Source organism: Andrographis paniculata, unplaced genomic scaffold (assembly GCF_009805555.1).
Source record: "Andrographis paniculata isolate CXL003 unplaced genomic scaffold, ASM980555v1 Contig55END, whole genome shotgun sequence".
In the NCBI taxonomy this organism is placed as follows: domain Eukaryota; kingdom Viridiplantae; phylum Streptophyta; class Magnoliopsida; order Lamiales; family Acanthaceae; genus Andrographis; species Andrographis paniculata.
Genome location: NW_026137590.1, coordinates 1,525,999 through 1,547,524, shown reverse-complemented (window position 1 = coordinate 1,547,524; position 21,526 = coordinate 1,525,999). Strand labels below are relative to the sequence as shown.

The window sequence follows — 21,526 nt, the reverse complement described above, 5'->3', positions numbered from 1 at the left end:
GGACCAACAATGCAATATATGAATGGTTATGTTGCAATATATATATTTACCCTTTGATAGTATTAAATACTCCATCCCTCCCATAACAAATTATTCATTTTTCTATTTTAGTTCGTCCCATGATAAAATATTTATTTCTTTTTTAGTAGTTGTATTATCTACGTAACATTACAAATACCCTTACAACTTACAATATATTACACAAATACAATTATCTTTATATCACACATATTAATAAGGTTATTTTAGTCATTTCTACTTTATTCCTACTATATCCCAATATAATACTAATATTTCTAAAATTACTTGAAAAAACAAATAGATGCTTCTTTATAGGACAGAGGGAGTACTACTTTCTTTGTCGGGTTTACATTTACCTTTTTTTTTTTAAATTTAAATTTTTAAAAATTAATATTTTAATAATATATATATATAATAATATAAAGATCAAATTGTCATTTATAATAAAGTGATGGTAAAAATAATAAATAAGGGTAAAAAATATTAATAATTAATGGTATAATTTACAATTATTAAAAAGATAAATATAAATCTTTAAATTGATCAGACATAAATAAAAATATTTATAGGTTTAAAGTGAGCGGATAAAGTATTATTCTGTATCATTTTCAATAAAACATATTTTATCCGTTCATTTACGGTGTTCATATATTCATTTTCGTATGTTCATTTATTTTGTCATTTTTTAAAAAAAATATTTATACACTTTAATTTTATTTTAAATTTTATATTTTTAAAAATATTTAATTAAATTAATCAGTTATTTTAATTTTAATTTATTTTAATTATATGATAATTATTTTTATTTATTTATATATTTTTTATTATTTATTCATTATATTCTTTTTAAATTTTTTGTATCTACATTGAAGTTGCATTAACTTTTATAAATAAAATCTAATATCAAACACTTTATCAAACAAATAAACAAAATAAAGGTTTGACCGAGTTTATTTAGTACACATTTTGGAATAGTAGCAACTAATTTTATTTTATAAAAGAAATAAAAAATAATATTCTATACCTAACATTACAATTATCCTTACAACTTACAATATATTACATAAATATCATTATCTTTATATCATACGTACTAATAAATTATTTTTGTCATTTCTATTATATTTCAATATAATACTAATTTTTTTAAATTACGCGAAAAAACAAATGAATATTTAATTCGGAGCTGAGTTGAGTAAAAAAATTAATTGACAAAAAGACATCGTACAACTACAAACCTTTTTAAAATAATTATCTGGTAGTCCTCCTACTTATTAGTATTTTCAGTCGAGTCCGTTCATTTCAAACGAGGAGTCCAAACACAAACTCCAACGGGGAAGACTTTATTTTGAATCTCGAGTTGCCAAAAGGTAATAGCATCAGAGGCAGAGCAGAGGAAATCTTGCAGAGTTGCGCAAAAATGGGGCTCAGCGACGATCAAGTATCATCCATGAAGGAAGCCTTCCAATTGTTCGACACCGACGGGGACGGCAGGATTGCGCCGTCGGAGCTCGGAATCCTGATGCGCTCCCTCGGCGGAAACCCTACCCAGGCTCAGCTCAAGGCCATCGTTTCCGAGGAGAAGCTTGATTCGCCCTTCGATTTCAGCCGATTCCTGGACCTCATGTCCAAGCATCTGAAGCCGGAGCCGTTCGATCGTCAGCTTCGGGACGCCTTCAAGGTTTTGGACAAGGAAGGCACTGGATGCGTCGTAGTTTCGGATCTCAGGCACATTCTTACCAGCATTGGGGAGAAATTGGAGCCTGCGGAGTTTGACGAGTGGATCCGCGAGGTGGATGTTAAGCCAGATGGAAAGATCCGGTATGAGGATTTCATCGCGCGCATGGTCGCCAAGTAAGCAGGTGATCATTGAGTCCTGTGAATTTGTTTCTGTTTCAGTAACCTATATTGACTTATTATCGAATATATTTTTCATATCTCCATATGCAGCATTGTGATTGTTGTTATATCCTGTTGATAGTCTCTGCTCAGTTACTTATAATTAGGTTTCCAAGTCTTGGATTGTTACTGAGAATTAGGAAGATGGAATTTTAGAACTGAAGATGTTGGTAGTATATCAAGTCTTGGTACAAACAGTTTATCGAAGCATTTCTGGCCTGCATTTTAATGGAGAATTAGGTTAAATAATTGAGAAATGGATGGATGGGCAAGTTAGGGGAAAATCATTGAGCTTGGCTAATAGATTGATTAGAATGTGAATTGCTAAGCATTATCATCTATGGAACTTCATCGTTTTTACTATCATAGACTTTTATAGATAATAATCATTTGCATAAATATCGTTTGTTGCAGAAGATCATCAGCAAAGATAAGCATTAGCAACTTTATTCTATGAATGGAATATGAGACCGATCTAAAGCTAGATATTTTTCGCAAAAGATAGTGGCGTACTGTTGTTCCTGTTGCTTTTCTACTTGCCACTTAAGATTCACCAAACTAAGGGTTACAAGAAAATGCATAGCTCTCAAAATGTACAATCGATGGAGGATAATTGTCGGTTCACTCACATATTAGGGGAATTTCGCGAAATGATAGAGAGGGAGATTTAAGAGCCCTTTATTGGGTAGCATGAGATAGTTTCAATGGCGAAGAAAGAAGTTTGTTTGTAACCTATTTATACTTGTTCTTGTCGGGTGCTTCATATAAACGTCTTTTATTTTATACACAAAAGTAGAAATGAGCCCTTTTCAACATTTCCTTATGTAGACAGTCTCTGAAGTAATTGCAATTAGTTACGTGTATGTGAAAATCGAAATTTTGTTTATGTTCAATCTTGGATTCCCTCGAACTATCAGAAATTAGTTTCATTGTATTCGATATTTTGTTGAGCATGTAAATTATTTGCTTCTGCCCCAATAACCTTATCAATCGTAAATTTCATTTGCAGATGATCGATCCCATCTCTGGTTGTTCCAATATTAGGATTGTACCAAAGTGCACTTCCAGACATTCATTATTCCACCACAAGACTTCTTTTCAATGTCTCCAAATTTCTGGTTTGAATTTTAGGGCCCTTTGTTTGATTTTGAATGTTTTAAGGTTATTTGATTCATGTTTGAATTGATTCTGAGGACAGTTTTTAATGTTGTTGTTGAACACTTTGTTCAGTTTGGGTGCATGTTCTTGATTATTGATTTGCACTTGTCAGTTTGTTAGGCATATTAAGGTTTTAGGGGTGCGTTTGTTAGGGTTTATTCGGTCCGTTGGTTTGAAATTATTGAAAATATTTTGTAAAAAATTGAATGAAACTTGTTTTTAGAAGTGATTTTTTAAAATAAAAATAAGTATTTTGTTGTGATATTTATAAGTGATTTTTGTTATACTATAGTCATCATACCTTTATATAGTCTTACATATCATATACAATAAAAATGGGAACTACAATTTGGACCAACGAAAAAATAAAAAGTTTGGCTTTGATTTGAATTTATATTTTTATTTGAGGTTTAATTTAAATAATATTTTAATATAATATTGTGTAATATAAAATAATACTACTGCTACACTGTAGATAATTATAAATTAAGATTAGTAGATAATTAAAAATATATCAGTGAAAATAATTATTTTAGGAGGGATGTAATTAGTAGATAATTAAAAATATATTAGTGAAAATAATTATATTATAATATAAATAATTATAAATTAAGATTAAGATAACTAATTAATTTAATTAAAATTTAAAAAAAAATAAAATTAAAAAAGTTTAAAATGAGATTAAAGTGTATAATTATTTTAAAAAATAAAAGTGACGTGTATGTGAGACAGACGGCAACATGAATACGGTACGTGGGACGGAAGAGTATATTTTATTTTTATAGCAAAAATATTTGAAAGATCAATTGTTTCTTTTGAATTATTTATAAATATAAAAATTTGAATATAAAGAAATATCTAATATTTAATTTTAAATAAAAAATTAAAATTAAAATAATACAAATAAAAGTAACATTGCGAGAAATAAAAAGCTAGTATAATACAAATTCATTAATAGAAAAACAAATATTTAATAGTATGATTTTTTAAAAACAAAAAACAAAAAAAAACAAGCACATTAGCCATAAAATATGGGTGATTGGGCCGGGCCGGCCCAACAACAATCTAATATTCATAATAAAACCCTAGTCGCCAAATTCCTTCGTCGGAGTTAGGGTTTGTGGCCTTCGTCCTCATTTGCGGCAGAACTTCATCGGCAAATACAGAGACGCGCCACCTCCTCCGCCGCCATGGGTCGTATGCACAGCCGCGGGTACTCCATCTTTGTATGCTTTATTATATGATAATCTGTCTATCAAATTCAAATTCTTCATGCTGTCTATTTCAGTAAGGGCATTTCCGCCTCCGCTCTACCCTACAAGAGAACTCCTCCTAGCTGGCTGAAATCCTCGACTGAAGATGTAAATTCTCTACTCATAATTCGCAATGTTTGAGTAATCAGACGGTCGCCCAAATTCATTCAATTTTTGTTGAGTCCACAGGTTGAGGAAAGCATCTGCAAGTTTGCGAAGAAAGGAATGACGCCTTCCCAGATCGGTGTGATTCTTCGTGATTCTCACGGCATTGCGCAGGTTAAGAGTGTTACTGGAAGCAAAATCCTTCGTATTCTAAAGGCGCACGGTACCATTTCTTTATACAATCCTCTCATTTTCAAAATCAATCTTCCTGATTAATGTGGCTGCTATATTACTGGTGCATTGGTATTATATAATCGTACAGGACTCGCGCCTGAGATTCCGGAGGATTTGTATCACTTGATAAAAAAGGCTGTAGCCATCAGGAAGCATTTGGAAAGGAACAGGAAGGATAAAGATTCTAAATTCAGGTTGATTTTGGTGGAGAGCAGGATTCACAGACTCGCCCGATACTACAAGAAGACCAAGAAGCTCCCTCCCGTCTGGAAATAGTAATCATCTGTTCTCATTCTTCTCTATTTTGCTTACAGTGACTTTCTTTTGAATACTTCTAATTTGATAAATACCATTGCAATGCCAATTTGATTTTTTTTGTTATTTTATCATGATGTTTCATTTTTGTCTTGTATCAATACCATTAGTGCATTTACCACTAGTTTCTAAACTCCTTGGTAAAAGACAGGTGTGAATTAGATATAATGTTGTTTCGGTACTTAAATTCGAAAACTTGTGTTTATTCATGTATTTATATATTAAAAGATGTTGATTTCATGGGGGGTGTGAGGTAAACATGTTTATTAATTTCTAGACACATATATATATATGTATGCCCAGACATAGATATTCTTTGGTAGATGAACCCCATCAAGGTTTTCCCATTTGTTTGTTTTTTAAAGTAAACTATTAGGTTGATTTTCTGATCAATATGTTTGATTAATTTGGCGACTGGAAATACTTTTAGTTGATAGATTTTCCGATCATGGTGTGTTTGGATGTGGCTACACTATTCTTCTTCCCCACAAAATAGTTTTGTGGATATATTTCTGAGCATAATATACACTTTTCGGTCATCTTTTGGTTTTCGAATTAGTAGAGGTCGGTAAGTGTGTTGATCTTGATAGGACTTTACTTGATGTAATTAATATTTTTCATTAAGTAGGTACTTAGCTTCAACTAATTAATATTTTTGTATGTTATTTTCATATCTTTAGATTAATGCAATCTATCCAATATTTTTTTTCACCAGCGAGTCGACCACTGCAAGCACTCTTGTTGCTTAGGCTTACAGAGTAGCTCGAAGAATTTTGGATGGTTGCTGAAGATGATCGACTGCAATGGTATGTCGGCTTACCTAGCATACTTGGGCAGGAATTTTTCATTTTAGAATTTTGTTTTTTGTCTCTATTGGTTCTTGCTTACTATGAGTTATACAAGCTAATGAACAATAACTACTGACATTATTTATTTGTGATGCATCATTTGACATTTTTTAATTTTATTTTTCAGTAGCTACAATGCTTAAAAGGCCAATCTACTTTATGATGATATAATTGCCTCTCAGTATATGAGTGCAATGATTTGATCAATTTTTTTTGAATATAGAGTGCTGATTAGTGCATGGAATTTGGAATATTAGGTTGGATTAATTATTTAGTTCATTTTCATATCTAGATTTTATTAGTTTTTTTATTTATTATTATTATTATTATTTAAAGAATGCTAGATAAGTTTTAGGCCAGCGTTCTGATTTATTATTGAAGTTTTAGTGGTAGCAATGCTCTGTTCATAATTTTTTCTAGGGGTGTGGTTGTCTTTTCACTTAATATCGTTTTCTATTTAAAATATACTATTTGCTTTTGTACATATAGTCCTTGCAATTTGCAAAGATGAGATGAAGCTTTTTATTTATGCACGAGAATTTAACTAGATTAGTTATTTATATAGTGGGTACTGGTTATTTAATGTTTAAAATAAATTTAAAATGTGTTTAAATATTTTTAATATTATATTTAAATAAATATATACAATATGAATATTATTTTATGGTGAATAAAATTTTATATAATATAAATAAATAAAACATTTATTTGTTGATTTATATTTATTAAGTATGTTAAATATTTGATAAATTTATTAAAAATAAAAAATTGTCATCTTTTCGGAGATGGATAAAAACGGTAAAAAGGTCATTTGTGTCAACGGAAAGAGTATTATTTTCTCTTTAATAACAATTGATATTTTTTCAATTTTAACGTCGTCGATCCAAAATAATAGGGATATTTGAGATAGATATTGAAGGAACGAAAATGAACTATTATTTTGAAAATAAGGAAGTGTCATGGAACATTCATTTATTTTCATCGTTCTTTTTTATAAATAAATATTTTTATCATTTAAAACCGTCAAACTTATATCAAAATTATTATTATTAAAAATTACCAATTAAATATGACTACTTATTCATAACATTTTACTTTATTTGAAATCTTTTTTTATTCATGGTTTTCATTATTATTATTATTATTATTATTGCACTCATTTGGTACAAATAATAGAATTGATAACAAAGAAAAAAGTTGTAAAAAAAAAAAAAAAAATTCAAATTGAAAAGTGTAAAAAAATTACTACATACAGGATGAATTGATTTAACTGAGACAACATATTATAAGTAAAAAAATTTAAAAAAATAAATTAATAATGGAAAACTATGAATAACAAAAAAAATCAATAAAATAAAACTTTGTGAATAAATAATCATATTTAATTGGTAAGTTTTTAATTATTATAATAATAATAATTTTGATATAAATTTTTATAAAATCATAATAACATATATAAAAATTAAATAAAAATATATAATCAAATATACAAATTTCATTTTTTTTTCAATTTATCTGCAAATTAGAAAAAAAATGAAAATAGAGAGAATTTTTTTTTGATTTCTTTGGCTTAAACAAACAAATAACAGAAGCGCGTGCGGGACACAGATTCTGGCGGCCAATGAGAAAGTGTCCACTCGGCGGGTGGGATCAATTGATTGGTACTATAATGAAAGAAGACACGTGGGCCCGGCCCGATTGGCGATTCCGACGACGGAAATATTAATAAATAATTAAATATTAAAAGGACAGCAGCAACAGCGCCATTCACTCCGTGATTGACACACTACACTCCATTTATTCATTATGGGTTTTTACTTAGGTTTAAAATCATAGTCCCGTCTACTCTCACCGTCTCATCTAATATGAGTGTATTACTGTATATACGGGAATTTAAATAAAATATAATTAGTAAGTAATTAAGAAATATATTAGTAAAAATAATTATTATTTAATAAAAATAATTATAAATAAAGATTAACATTAAGATAACTAAATAGTTTAATTAAAATTTAAAAAATAAATAAATTTTAAATTTTAAAATATGATTAAAGTGTATAATTAATTTTCCAAAAAAAAATGACAAATTATGTGGGACAAGACAAAAATAGAAAATAAGAACAAATTATATGGAACAGAGGGAGTAATTAAGAATACGGTATTAAGTAATCAAATTACTAAATTATTAATAATAGATTATAATATTATATTTTATATAAATAGTTTAGTTGGTATTTATAATTTTTTAATCATTATATTTTAAATAAAATATATACAATATGCATATTATTTTGTAGATAATAATTTTTTTTATGTAATACAAAATAAAATATATATATTTATTTATATAATGAATTTAAAACTAATTTATAAAAATTTAGAGAATGATGTATAGTCTAATGGCAAAATTCTTGGCTTCTGAAGATTGGGAGTTCGATTCTCATCCAAAAAAAAAATAAAAATATTCTAACAATACTTTTTTTATTATTTTCGTATGTCATATTTCAAAGTATCTTTCTCTTATTTTAATAAAAATAATCATAATAAAATTCATTTTTACATAAAGTCAAAGGCCGAAAATGTCAAAACCACGTACAAACTTTCATATTTTTTGTATTTACATGTATGGCATCACCTTCATAGTAGATTTAGGCGGGTTTTTTTTTCCATTATTTATATATATTTTTTTCTTTTTTGTTTTTTAAATTTCAAAGGGAAATTAATATTAATTATTTTATATAATTTTTAATAAAAATATATTTTTGTTACAAAGTATTATATTAAAAAATAATAATAAAAATTCAAGTTAATATTCTCATTCAAATTACAAGTATAATGTATGTAATGGAATTTACGAGTAGATGGATTTTTACATTGTTGTTTTGGAGTAACTATATTTTATTTTATACTATTTGAAAAGTCTTACAAGGAATTGCAATATTAGGGGTGGCAAAATATAAATATGATCTAAAGTTTGATTTGAGCACGATACAAAAAAATTATATTTAAAATTTTCAAATATAAATCCGAAATTTTTTGGATTGTGCTTGGCCCGACACGCTAATGAATCGGGTCATGCCCGAACTCATGACCCGCTAGTGCCTGACTTGATTTTTAAATTTAATATTAAAACTTTAATAAATTTATATATATTAAATTTTGAAGTAAAGATAAAAAATATATATATATATATATAGCTTCATGAAAAAGTTTTTGGTTATACTCACTCCGTCACATATTTATATATCTATTTGCTTTTTGCACGGAGTTTTAGAAATATTAGTATTATATTAGAATAAAGTAAATATAAAGGTAAAAAAATTAAATTAACCTTATTAGTATGGTATGATAAAAGTAACGATATTTGTGCAATATATTATAAATTGGAAGGGTATTTGTAATGTTAGGTACAATTACTAAAAAAAAAGTTGATACTTTGTTATGAGACGAGCCAAAATGAAAAAAATAGATAAATTGCTAAGGAACGGAAATAATATCTGTTTGATTGTGGGTTCAATTTTTTATTTTTACTTAAAGCTAAAAACAAAATAATTTAATTACTCCCTCCATCCCATAACGAAGTATTCATTTATTTTTTGTGTCTTGATCTTTGGATATTAATTATTATATTAAAACATATTACAAATCAAGGAAAAATTGCAAAAAAATTTATATTAGTGTCTTATAATACTAATATAATGACATTCGTATAGAAAATTATACAAATATAAGGATATTTTTAACGTTAAGTACAATAACGCAAAAGATAAATGGATACCTTGTTATGAGACGGAGGAAATTTTTTTTTTTTTTAAAAAAAAGCCTGCCTGATTTCAAATCGGGTTCTACTCGGGAAAGGCCGATTTGCAATCGGACGGTACAAAGTCGATTCGAATTGTCACCCCTAAATATGCATGTGCTTATTTCCAATTTTGAATTTTCGATTTAAAAATTTTCAGTTTCAATTTTTGGATATTTCAAATCGGTTCAAATTGATTTTTAGGAAAATAAAATAAAATTAAAAATTCAGATTAATTCAAATTTGTTAAAATTTAAATCGAAAATTCGAATGATCATCCTACTTACAAACAAAGGGAAACATCCAAATTATTATAGGGGACCGACGTATTGAAATATCCATTACAATTCTTGAAAATTGGAAAGTTTCTTTAATGATTTCTCAAGGGAGCACGACATGATGTGCGTTTTTGTTTTTTTATTTTACAAACCCCACTTTTTGAGGGTAAAATAACTTGCCGTAATTTTAAATTGTTTTTATTTATTTTAACAATTTTTAATAAATAATATAGTACTCCTCCGTTTCAGATACCGTGTCTGCTACACTGTAGATACGGTATTTTAGGAGGAGTGTAATTAGTAGATAATTAAGAATGTATTAGTGAAAATAATTATTCTATAATATAAATAATTATAAATTAAGATTAAGATAACTAATTAGTTTAATTAAAATTTTAAAAAATAAAACTAAAAAATTTAAAATGAGATTAAAGTGTGTAATCATTTTCCAAAAAAGAAAAGTGACATGGTATGCGGGACGGACAGAAATGGCAACGTGGACATGGTATTTGGGACGGAAGGAGTATAAGGTATATGATATTTCATTTCTTTTTATATAGTTTAAATTTTTTTTTTGTTTGAATTCAGTATTAAAATAATAGTTCATATTTACAATTAAATATTATTTTTTGGATAAAAAAGTGTTTCGTGCAAATTTTACATTAAGATAAACAGATCTCACGCGATAAGTAAGCCTCCCCAGACCATACAAGGGCAATAAATAAAATATAAGATATTTTATGCAATTTTTACTACAACACAATGAAGTATTATATAATTTACCTATAAAATAATCTATGATGAAATATTCTATAAAAATATGTATATACTCCCTTCGTCTCATAACAAAGTATCTATTTTCTATTTTAGTCCGTCTCATAACAAAATATTCATTTCCTTTTTTAATAATTGTATTATTTAACCTAAAATTACAAATACTCTTACAACTTATAATATATTACACAAATATCATTACATTTATATCACACATACTAATAAGGTTATTTTAGTCATTTCTACTTTATTTCTACTACATATAATACTTTCTCCGTCCCATAACAAAGTATTCATTTTTCCATTTTAGTCCATCCCATAACAAAGTATTCATTTCCTTCTTTTTTTTAAGTAACTGTACTATTTACCTAATATTACAAATACCCTTACAACTTACAATATATTACACAAATGTCATTACCTTTATATCACACATACTAATAAAGTTATTTTAGTCATTTATATTTTATTCTTACTATATCTCACTATAATACTAATATTTCTAAAACTACGTGCAAAAAGCAAATGGATATTTAGTTCCGGGACGGAGGGAGTACTAATATTTCTAAAATTACGTGCAAAAAACAAATGAATATTCATTTATGATCAGGGAGTATTATTTTTCAAAAAATATATAGTTCTAAAATGTTGGGATTTAATGTTGTGGTGATTGTTAAATGCAAATATATTAAACACACATAATGAGTGATTTCAACATAAAATACATATTAATTTATTACAAATATATAAAAATAAAGTGATAACAAAAGATAATACGATGAAATACATAAGAAATGTATTGATTTAATTTCAATCATACGATGATAAATTGCCCTAACTGTCCGAACGTTTAATAATTAGATATCAGTCTCTTCTGTAGGTACCTCTCGTTTATTAAATACGTGCTTTATTTAAATCACAGAAAGTCTTCAAGAGTTGAATGCCATGCACTGTGACAAATAAGCAGGTGAGTGTTTAGTTTTGATGTTTTTATTATTTAAACTAATATACTAATCAAAATTTTTGAACATTTTTTTTTTAATAAAAAAATTAATATATTAAATATATATCATTATTTTTATATTATGTAGACAATTTTCTATAATTTAAGCTAAAAAAAATCTTTCAAACTAAAATACAAAACAAAACCATATGTATATATATATTTTTAAAATTTTTAATATTCTTTCCGTCTCGACACATACACCCCCTATTGTTCGAGCGCATAATTGGTCCTAACTCTCCCACTACCTTATTATTAGTTGGACAAGAGAAATAGGATATGGATCCTGCGTTGATGTATACAAGCCGTTTCGGATTTTTTTGGAGTTTTAAGCGAAAATAAATTATAAGTTCTTAAATATATGATTAAAATGTATTTTATACATGATTAAAATGTATTTTCAAAATAATATCACTGTCAATTAGACAAGAGATGAATATGATGAATATAACAATCGATCTGAGAAAATAAGATAAAATAAGATGAAAGACAGTCTTCCCGAAAATTCAAAACGCGAAAAAGACTGAATGTGGATGAAACAAAGGAGAGAACGCTAAACGAGTTTGATCTGAGTTGATGGGTGCAGTACGATAGGACGTGAGATAAAGAAGTGTAGACGACGATTAAATTAGAAAAGATAGAATAAGATACGATTATGAAGAAAAATATACAAAAAAAATAAAAAAATATTAGAATTTAAAATTAAATTAAATAATCATGAAAAAGAAAAAATATAAATTAAAAGTTAATAGTAAAATTTAATTTTAAAATTTAATAATAATTAATAATATTTTAAAATATGGACCTGAGCAGTTGCTCACCTACTTATGTTGTGAGCGAATCTATATATTATTTAGATAAAGAATTTATAAAATCATAAAAAAAAATCTTACATATTTTTTAAAATATAAAAAAATGGACACAATTTCATGAACACATGTATCTTGTACAATTTTACCATATTAAAATAATAAAATAAAACATAATCCAACACATAAATCTTTGTACAATTTTACCATATTAAAATAACAAAATAAAACGTAATCCATCTTTTCGAACTCGACCCGAAAACACTCTTCTCAAATCTACTCATCTCTCACAAACCACACAACACTCACAAACAGACAACACCCCCAACCCAAATTCCCCAAACTACCCTTCCCGCCAAAACCCCGGATCCCTTACCGGGTCGGGCCAAATCCCCACCCTACGACAACATCACTGTCGCCATCAAACCACCCCACCACGGCCACCGGCCCCACCCCCCTCTCCTCCGCACTTTTAAGAATCCCATCTGGCCTCCATTACCATTACATTCGCCGAGGTCCCCCACCCCCCTACCCCACCCCCGGCACCCCACCCCCTATATGTATATATCAATTATCACCAACAAATTAGTATTACCCCATCAAAATTCCCAAATCCCCACCCCCCATGACTCCCCTCCCCCTCCTCCTCCTCCTCGCCGCCCTCCTCTCCGCCGCCGCCCCCTCCGCCGTCTCCTGGAGGCCCTGGCCCCCCTCCGCCGCCCGCAACACCACCGCCCTCCTGTATGGCGCCTCCAAAAAATACGAAGGGTCGTCGGAATTCGTCCGCCTGAAATACCACATGGGCCCCGTCCTCACAGCCAACATCACCGTCTACCCAATTTGGTACGGCCGGTGGCGGCCGGCGCAGAAACGCATCATCCGCGACTTCATTTCCTCCATCTCCGCCGCCGGCGCGCGGCGGCCCTCCGTCGCCGGCTGGTGGCGAACCGTCCAGCAGTACACCGACCAAACCGGCGCCAACATCTCCCGGACCGTCCTCGCCGGTCCGGAGAAAACCGACCGGTTCTACTCACACGGCAAATCCCTCACCCGCCTCTCCGTCCAGTCCGTCATCAAATCCGCCGTCGCCGCTTCCTCCCGCCCCCTTCCGATCAACCCCCGCGGCGGCGTCTACCTCCTCCTCACCTCCGGCGACGTCTACGTCCAAGACTTCTGCAACAACGTCTGCGGCTTCCATTACTTCACCTTCCCGTCGATCGTCGGCTACACTCTCCCCTACGCCTGGGTCGGCAACTCCGGCGACCTCTGCCCCGGCGTCTGCGCCTACCCCTTCGCCGTGCCGGCGTACATTCCGACGCTGACGGCCGTTAAGTCCCCTAACGGCGACGTCGGCGTCGACGGCATGATCAGCGTAATCGCGCACGAAATCGCTGAGGTCGCGACGAATCCGTTAGTTAACGCCTGGTACGCTGGCCAAGACCCAGTTTTTCCGGTGGAAATCGCCGATTTGTGCGAGGGAATCTACGGCACCGGCGGCGGCGGCTCCTACACCGGCCAAATGCTGAACGACAAAGACGGCGCCACCTACAATATGCACGGACTCCGGCGGCGGTTCTTGGTCCAGTGGGTTTGGAACAATCTCGTTAATTACTGCACTGGACCAAATGCCCTTGATTAGCACAAAACTTCATCTTCTTCATCGATTCTGCCATTGCAATTAGGGTTTATAAGCTTATATCTAAATTGGGGGGTTTTTTTTATCTGCAATTTTTGTGCAATATTTTGGAGATATTCGAATTTGAATTTGAATTTGAGAAAACAAAAAAGAAAAGGTCGATCAGTGATCGCCACCGTCGACGGTGTGGAGCCCGCCAGCTGGCAGCTGTGGTGCCCAAGAGGATACACTGGTTTTTTTTATTTTTGCCATTTTCGATGAAACTAAGCTATAAATTGATGGAAAGTGCATCAAAATTGACAGGTATTTAGTTTTAATAACCTAAAATTAATGAACGGTAGCTAAATTCAATAATGTTCAGTTGTTGGAAATTTTAATGTTGGAACTAGGCGTTTGGGAGGTCCAGGTCGCATCAACAATGGTGGTATTTGAGTCTTCTGGATCTTAGATCCCGGGACCATGCAAGTGGTCGTTCTAGCATGTCAAATCAATCAAAACCCCAATTGTGGTTTTCTTTCTATCTATCTATCAATTCACCACTTTGGGATTCAAACCCAATTATGCTCTGTTTTCTTTTTTACCTTTTTTTTTACACTTTATTTTTTACTCATCTTTTAAAGAGATACTTCTGTTGTTTTACTTTAGAATGTGTTTCCTTTTATTTTTATTGAAAAAATTTTATTTTAATTTTATACTTCCTCCGACATTACACCGTAGACACAGTATTTTAATATTTTAGGAAGGATATAATTAATAGATAATTAAAAATATATTAGTGAAAATAATTATCTTATAATATAAATAATTATAAATTAAGATTAAGATAACTAATTAGTTTAATTAATATTTTAAAAAAATAAATTTAAAAAATTTAAAATGAAATTAAAGTGTGTAATTATTTTAAAAAAAAAATGACATGGTATGTAGAACGGACAGAAACATGGTATTTGGAACGGAGGAAGTATTAAAATTATAAGTTGTCCTTTTTAGATAAATTAATTTTATTTTATTTTATTTTTTGTATGGGATACATGAAATTTATTATAATATAAAAAATAATATTTTATTTAAATTATTGATAATATAAAAATAATATTTTATATTAAATAATAATTTTTTATGAGTCAATAATATATATATTATATTAATATATGTATATTTATATTTTTTTAATATATTATTTTTATATGATCAATAATTTTTTATGAGTAGATAATATATATTATATTAATATGTATATATTTATATATTTTAATATTTTTTTGGTCTTGGATATTTTGTTCGTTTTATCGTAGACACGAGAATCTAGGAAAGATATAATTAGTAAATAATTAAAAATATATTAGTAAAAATAATTATTGTATAATAAAAATAATTATAAATTAAGATTAAGATAGTTGATTAGTATAATTAAAATTTAAAAAATCATAAATTAAATTTTATAAAATAAGATTAAAGTGTATAATTTTTTTTTTAAAAAAAAGAAAATGACAAAATAAGTAGAACAAATAGAAATAAAAATATGGACATAAGAAGTGAGACGAATTGAGTAATATTTATGAGAACTGTTTTACTGAAAAATATTTGCTGAACAAACTGAATATTTATAGAATATTTTGTAAAAAAAGAAATATTCTCTCTCCTATATAAAAAGTAACATTATTTATTTTTTACGTAAATTTTTAAATATTAATATTATATTATATTATAAGAAAAAAGACATTTCATATTAGTATTGTATAATATAAAGGTAATGACATTTTTATAATATATAATAAGTTTGAAATATATTTATTATGTTAGATAGATAATACAATTACTAAATTAAGAAAATTATACAATTGTTTTGAAACTGATAAAAATAAAAAATAAAACTTTTTTATGGAACAAAAATAATAGTATATTTTTAATAAAAAAATATTGAGTTCAAATATTAAAATTTGAAAATTTAGTGCAAAAGAAGTACACCCTTAATTGTTCTATAGACTATAAATACAAAAATTTACAAAAATTATAACTAATAAATAATTAAAAATATATTAATAAAATTAATTTTACCAAAATAAAAAATTTATAAATTTTAAATTTAAAATACTATTAAAAATATACTTTCTCCGTTCCATTGAAAAATTGCTATTTTTTATTTTCATTCGTCTCAAATCAAAACAAGGTTACTATTTTTTAATTTAGTAATTGTATTATTTACCTAACATAATAAATACCCTTCCAATTTACATTATATTACACAAATATCATTACTTTTATATTATACAATACTAATAAGGTATTTTTATCTTTTTAATTATAATTTATTATAATATTAAATTTAAAAATTTACATATTATAATATTAATATTCAAAAATTTAAGTCCAATCAGTAAATGATAATCTTGAACACGGACGGAAGAATTATAATTATTTCAAAAAAATATATAGACAAGTTATATCCGACGAAGAGTTTAATAAATTAAGTTGCTTTTGTAAAGTGGGCTATCAATCATTAGTCGGTGAGAGATGATCGAGCTGATGATACAGTACAATTACAATGTACATGAACCTTTTTTTAGTACATGAGTTTCGGGTCTATTTGTACAGTAATTTTTTAAGCTTTTCTACTATATATTTTTAATTACTTTATCGTTTTTATATAATTTGTTTATATTTTTTATTTTTGTCCGTTTTACATAATTTATCATTTTAATTTTTGAAAATATAATTATCCCCTTTAATTATATTTTAAATTTTAAAATTTATAATTTTTTTTATCTTAATTAAATTATTTACTTATATTAATCTTAATTTATAATTATTTTTACTAAATAATACTTCCTCCGTCCCAATACAATAGTTTTGTTTACAATTTTTGTTCGTTTCAAAATAGTAGTATTATTTCCATAAATAACAATATCACCATAAAATTACTTTACTTTTTTCATTTTTACTATACAATTGCTACTGCTTTTTACATTAATACACTTACAGGGGCAAAAATTTTTTTTATCCATGACCTCACAGTCACAAGCCTAACCCCTACACCATTAGAGAGTTATCTTGTTTGTATAGTTTATAGATTATTATGTTCTAGAAAGACTATGCGTCTGCTTGTTCTGTGAAATTGTTGAAAAGTACGTTAATTATAAAATATATTATGTAAAGAATATAAAATAATGAATGTGTACGGTTAATTAATTTTTTTGAAAAAATAATGGAAAGATAATTATTGAAAGAACAGAACATATATATTAGCGAGTTTCCAGACCTAATTTACATACTTTTTTAAGTCCAACATGCATTTTGAAAATGATTATTGGAAATTCTCACACACTAAAATAAAATAAATTAAAAAACAAAATTTAAATTGCTTTTTTTTTTTTTTTTTTAAAGTGGGCTACAAATTTTCCTTTTTAATTGGATTATTTGATTAAATATTTGGCAATCTAAGCACACCATAACATCAAAATGTGACCAAAATTAGTGCCTTCAAGTGATTTGGTAACATGTGTACCAACTTTTATCTTTATTTATTGTGTTTTGGGACTTTAGGTCACACATCAAGACCCCTTGCTTTTAACCTTTTTTTTTTTTTTTTTTTAAATAATACAAAATTAAACTAATTAAAATTAATATAAAATCTTAAGATGGATATAATATTGGGGAAAAGACAAAAGAGTGATTGGCCTACTAATCATGGTTTAATTTAATAATTAAAAGAAATTGTAATTTTAGGACTGCAATTATTGGACCCTAAATTCTGGCTCCATTTCCTTATGTTTTCAAGATTCTTTTAATATTATTTAGGGAAAAAATTATTTTTTTCAATATAACCAAAATTTATCATTTTTGGTCTCAATATAACCAAAATTTATTATTTTTGTCTCAATATAATCAAAACTCACCATTTTTTGTCCCAATATAATCAAATCTTAACTTTTTTTTGTCCTACCGCCAATAAATCGACGGAAAATATTGACGTGGACTTGCAAGATTGTGCAATTTATTCAAATATAAATATAAGATTTAATTTATTTTCACGTCAGCATTTTCCGTTGGTTTGTTGACGATGGGACCAAAAAAAAAAAGTTTGATTATATTGGGACTAAAAATGATGAGTTTTGATTATATTGAAGACTAAAATTGATAAAAAAAAATTTATATTGTGACAAAAAATGATGAGTTTTAGTTATATTGAGACAAAAATGATGAATTTTGGTTATATTGGGAGCAACATTGATAAGATTTTTATATTAGGACCAAAATTGATGAATTTTGATTATATTGGAACAAAAATAATTTTTTCCCTATCATTTATAAAAAAATTATCTAAATGATTATATAAATATTTATTTACTATTTAAAATATAAAATTCAATACAATTTTCATTCAAATTTTATCTATTTCAAACAACTCAATCTATCAAAACACTACAAAATATACTATCCCCATTGGCTTGAAATTCATAAATTTTTTTGCTAATTTTCTTATCCACAAATACAAAATAACAAAATTTGTTTTCAGTGAAATTGCTCTGATTTAAGTTAATATTGTTACAGTAAGTTATATATTTATTTACTGAAAAGACAATTTTATTATATTTAATGTCAAAAGTAAAAGTATTTTGAGGTTGACAAAAGAGTATTTCTGTATTTGATTTATAATTTGTTTTTTTTCAAAAAAAAAAAATCGTTTAAATATCATTTTAATGTGATAACTTTGTAAAAAAATATACTTTTATTAAAATTTGTTTATATTAAATAAAAAAAATTATATTTGCAATACGAAACACAGAACAAAACAAACAAACCGAAGGTAGTATCTAAAAAATTAAAAAATTGAGCACTATACCCCACATGGATATTATTATGTAACACCACTGTTGAACAAAATCCTTTTTGCGACAAAAAAGTGTGAATATATTCCTCAAAAGTTAAATAATTATTATTTTAAAATAAACTTAATTATAATTTCAAAATTTATCATGAAAAAACATGGAAAATATATTTGTACTGTATTAGAAATAAGGTGGAATCACAAATTTCATTTGGACTATTAACATGACAAGAGATTAAATTTAATTATATTTATATTCCAATTTCCATCAATGGGTCAAATTTATTGTCAATTTTTTATTTCGAATTGGGATTAAAATAGTAAAAAATTTGAATTTGAATAGTTGTATAATGAATGTAAAATTAATTTTTATTATAATATAAAAAAATAAAAAATAGATGTTTGATTTGATATTTTTTTTTTAAAAAAAAAAATTGGATAAATAATGGATTCAATCAAAAATCCCCAAACAAACGCATTGTAAATTTATTACATTGCTAATTTAGACAAGTCAAATTGTCAAATATTACCATTCATTAAACACACATACTTTATTAAATTCATTCTCATCATCCTTAATAATTAACTAAGTTTTTAAAAATGTTCCCAACTAGTTTTTTAATCTTCACTATTTTTTAATAAAATACTCTTTTGGCATTAACTTAATATATATTTTTTATACTTAGAATAAAAAATAATATTTTATTAATTAATAAAAATATGTAAAATAAATTTATTTTATTTTTTTTTATCTGTAAAAATTAAAAGTATTTTAATATTTAGATATTTTTGCTTTTATTATAATTAAAATATATACATTTTATTTTATTATAATTAAAAATATATCTCATATAACTGATATAAGTATACATTTTCAACAAATTTAAATAACACTTTTTTGTGCTAGTGATTGAATTCAATGGTCCAATTATGAACAGCTTTTGTGATAGTCAGGGAGAGACAGAACAAAATTGATTGATTTGGACTAGTTAGTAATTTTAAGCCAATAGTCTAATTAAATTTTACTAATAAGCATGCCCAAGATTCGAGTTTATGTTCATTGTGTCTGTTTGGGAATTAGATTTTAAATACACTGTTCATTCTATTTTTTTCTCCAAAAATATCAAATCAAACACTTATTTTTCATTTTTTATATTATACTAAAAATCAATTTTACATTCGAAACATATTTGTATCCCATCATACAACTATTCAAATTCAAAATTTTTACTATTTAAATCTCAACTCAAAATCCAAACCCCCAAACAAACACACCCATAGGTTTTGATTCCAACCATCCATTACTTTTCTCTCAAAACCATCACATAAATAAATAAATAAATAATCAAACGAATAGACTTTAAATTCAAATTTTTACTATTTTCAAATCTCAAACTTTAAAGAACCCAACGACGCCATCATAATCTACCGATGCAGCTAACAATATAGTCGAAATTAGCTCAAGCTGATTCAAATCATAACCGATCAAATCAAATTCTATGACAACAACGGCACCAACCAAAAAAGCAATCGAAACACAAACAAATCGAACTTTTTATGAAGTTAGCGGGCGAAACAGCTAACTACTACACCAATAAGTAGCATCACAAAAAAACAAAACAAATTAAACAGTGCAGCAGATATGAATGACAGAAATTGATGGCATGTAATATCACAACAATTAACATGTAGTGATTGGCCTTAAAGGGAAGTAGGGAGTAATGGATGGATCATCACACACATATGATGAGAACAAACACACCTTATGAGGGGACCTCAAATAACCCCAAAAAAGAAAATTAAATAAATAAATAAATTAAATTAAAAGGATTTGTAAGAGAACACAAACAAAAACAATGCCAGCCCATTTCTTGTTGGAGAGGAGAAAAGGACTAACTTTGTTTGCATCATTTAGTGGTCCACTTTGCTGTTAATGTAATTTTCTTTGATATGTTAGTTCTTGTGAGGTATCACCAAATCCTTTTAGATAAAATCCTATGGAATGGCTGTAAGAAATTTTGATGATATGACCTGATTTGGGAGATTTGATCTTAGGGGATGATACTGTATAGTTCATTCTTCCTAAACAATTCCAAAGAACTGAGTCGACCGCTAGAACTACTGGTCTTAGAACCGGAATAAAATAGGCTTATTCTTTGTTCACTTGAATCAGAATCCCAATCCGAACTCAAACATGGAGTGGTTTTCTGTTCGACTGAAATTTGAGAAGCCAGATTTTATTCATGACATTATACCAACTAATGAATTTTTCCAGAAATCTGGATTTGTTACGGCGAACAAATTTCAGGACAAAAGAAAGAAAGAAAACGAACAATTCATGAACACATACCTGGTTTTTGCAGCTGGGATTGATGAGGAATTGTTGCTTGACAGGCTCCCTTGCGCGCATCATTTGGTGCCGTTTTTTGTTTTCTATGTTTCGCCTGTGAACAATAATGTAAGAGATTAATTGAACAAACATAGAAAAGGAAAGATTGATGAATGAAGCTTACATTTTAATGTCGAGAGAGCTTAAGGTTGGAGCAAATCGATTGCAGCTATGTGC

At 28.0% G+C, this 21,526-nt stretch overlaps 3 protein-coding genes across 3 annotated transcripts; all 3 read left to right on the top strand.

The window, feature by feature from the left end:
- The first annotated feature begins 1,323 nt into the window (after nucleotides 1-1,323).
- Nucleotides 1,324-3,182, top strand: LOC127256135 (probable calcium-binding protein CML13). The gene is made up of 2 exons (XM_051281976.1): nucleotides 1,324-1,883; nucleotides 2,930-3,182. The coding sequence occupies exon 1, from the start codon at nucleotides 1,442-1,444 to the stop codon at nucleotides 1,877-1,879; it is 438 nt and encodes a 145-aa protein (XP_051137933.1). The 5' UTR covers nucleotides 1,324-1,441; the 3' UTR covers nucleotides 1,880-1,883; nucleotides 2,930-3,182.
- Nucleotides 3,183-4,171: 989 nt separating this feature from the next.
- On the top strand, nucleotides 4,172-6,022 carry LOC127256108 (40S ribosomal protein S13-like). The gene is made up of 5 exons (XM_051281942.1): nucleotides 4,172-4,291; nucleotides 4,367-4,439; nucleotides 4,521-4,659; nucleotides 4,759-4,945; nucleotides 5,701-6,022. The coding sequence occupies exons 1-5, from the start codon at nucleotides 4,269-4,271 to the stop codon at nucleotides 5,732-5,734; spliced, it is 456 nt and encodes a 151-aa protein (XP_051137899.1). The 5' UTR covers nucleotides 4,172-4,268; the 3' UTR covers nucleotides 5,735-6,022.
- Nucleotides 6,023-13,102: 7,080 nt separating this feature from the next.
- LOC127256101 (protein EXORDIUM-like 3) lies at nucleotides 13,103-14,824 on the top strand. The gene has a single exon (XM_051281933.1). The coding sequence runs from the start codon at nucleotides 13,122-13,124 to the stop codon at nucleotides 14,133-14,135; it is 1,014 nt and encodes a 337-aa protein (XP_051137890.1). The 5' UTR covers nucleotides 13,103-13,121; the 3' UTR covers nucleotides 14,136-14,824.
- Nucleotides 14,825-21,526: the final 6,702 nt, after the last annotated feature.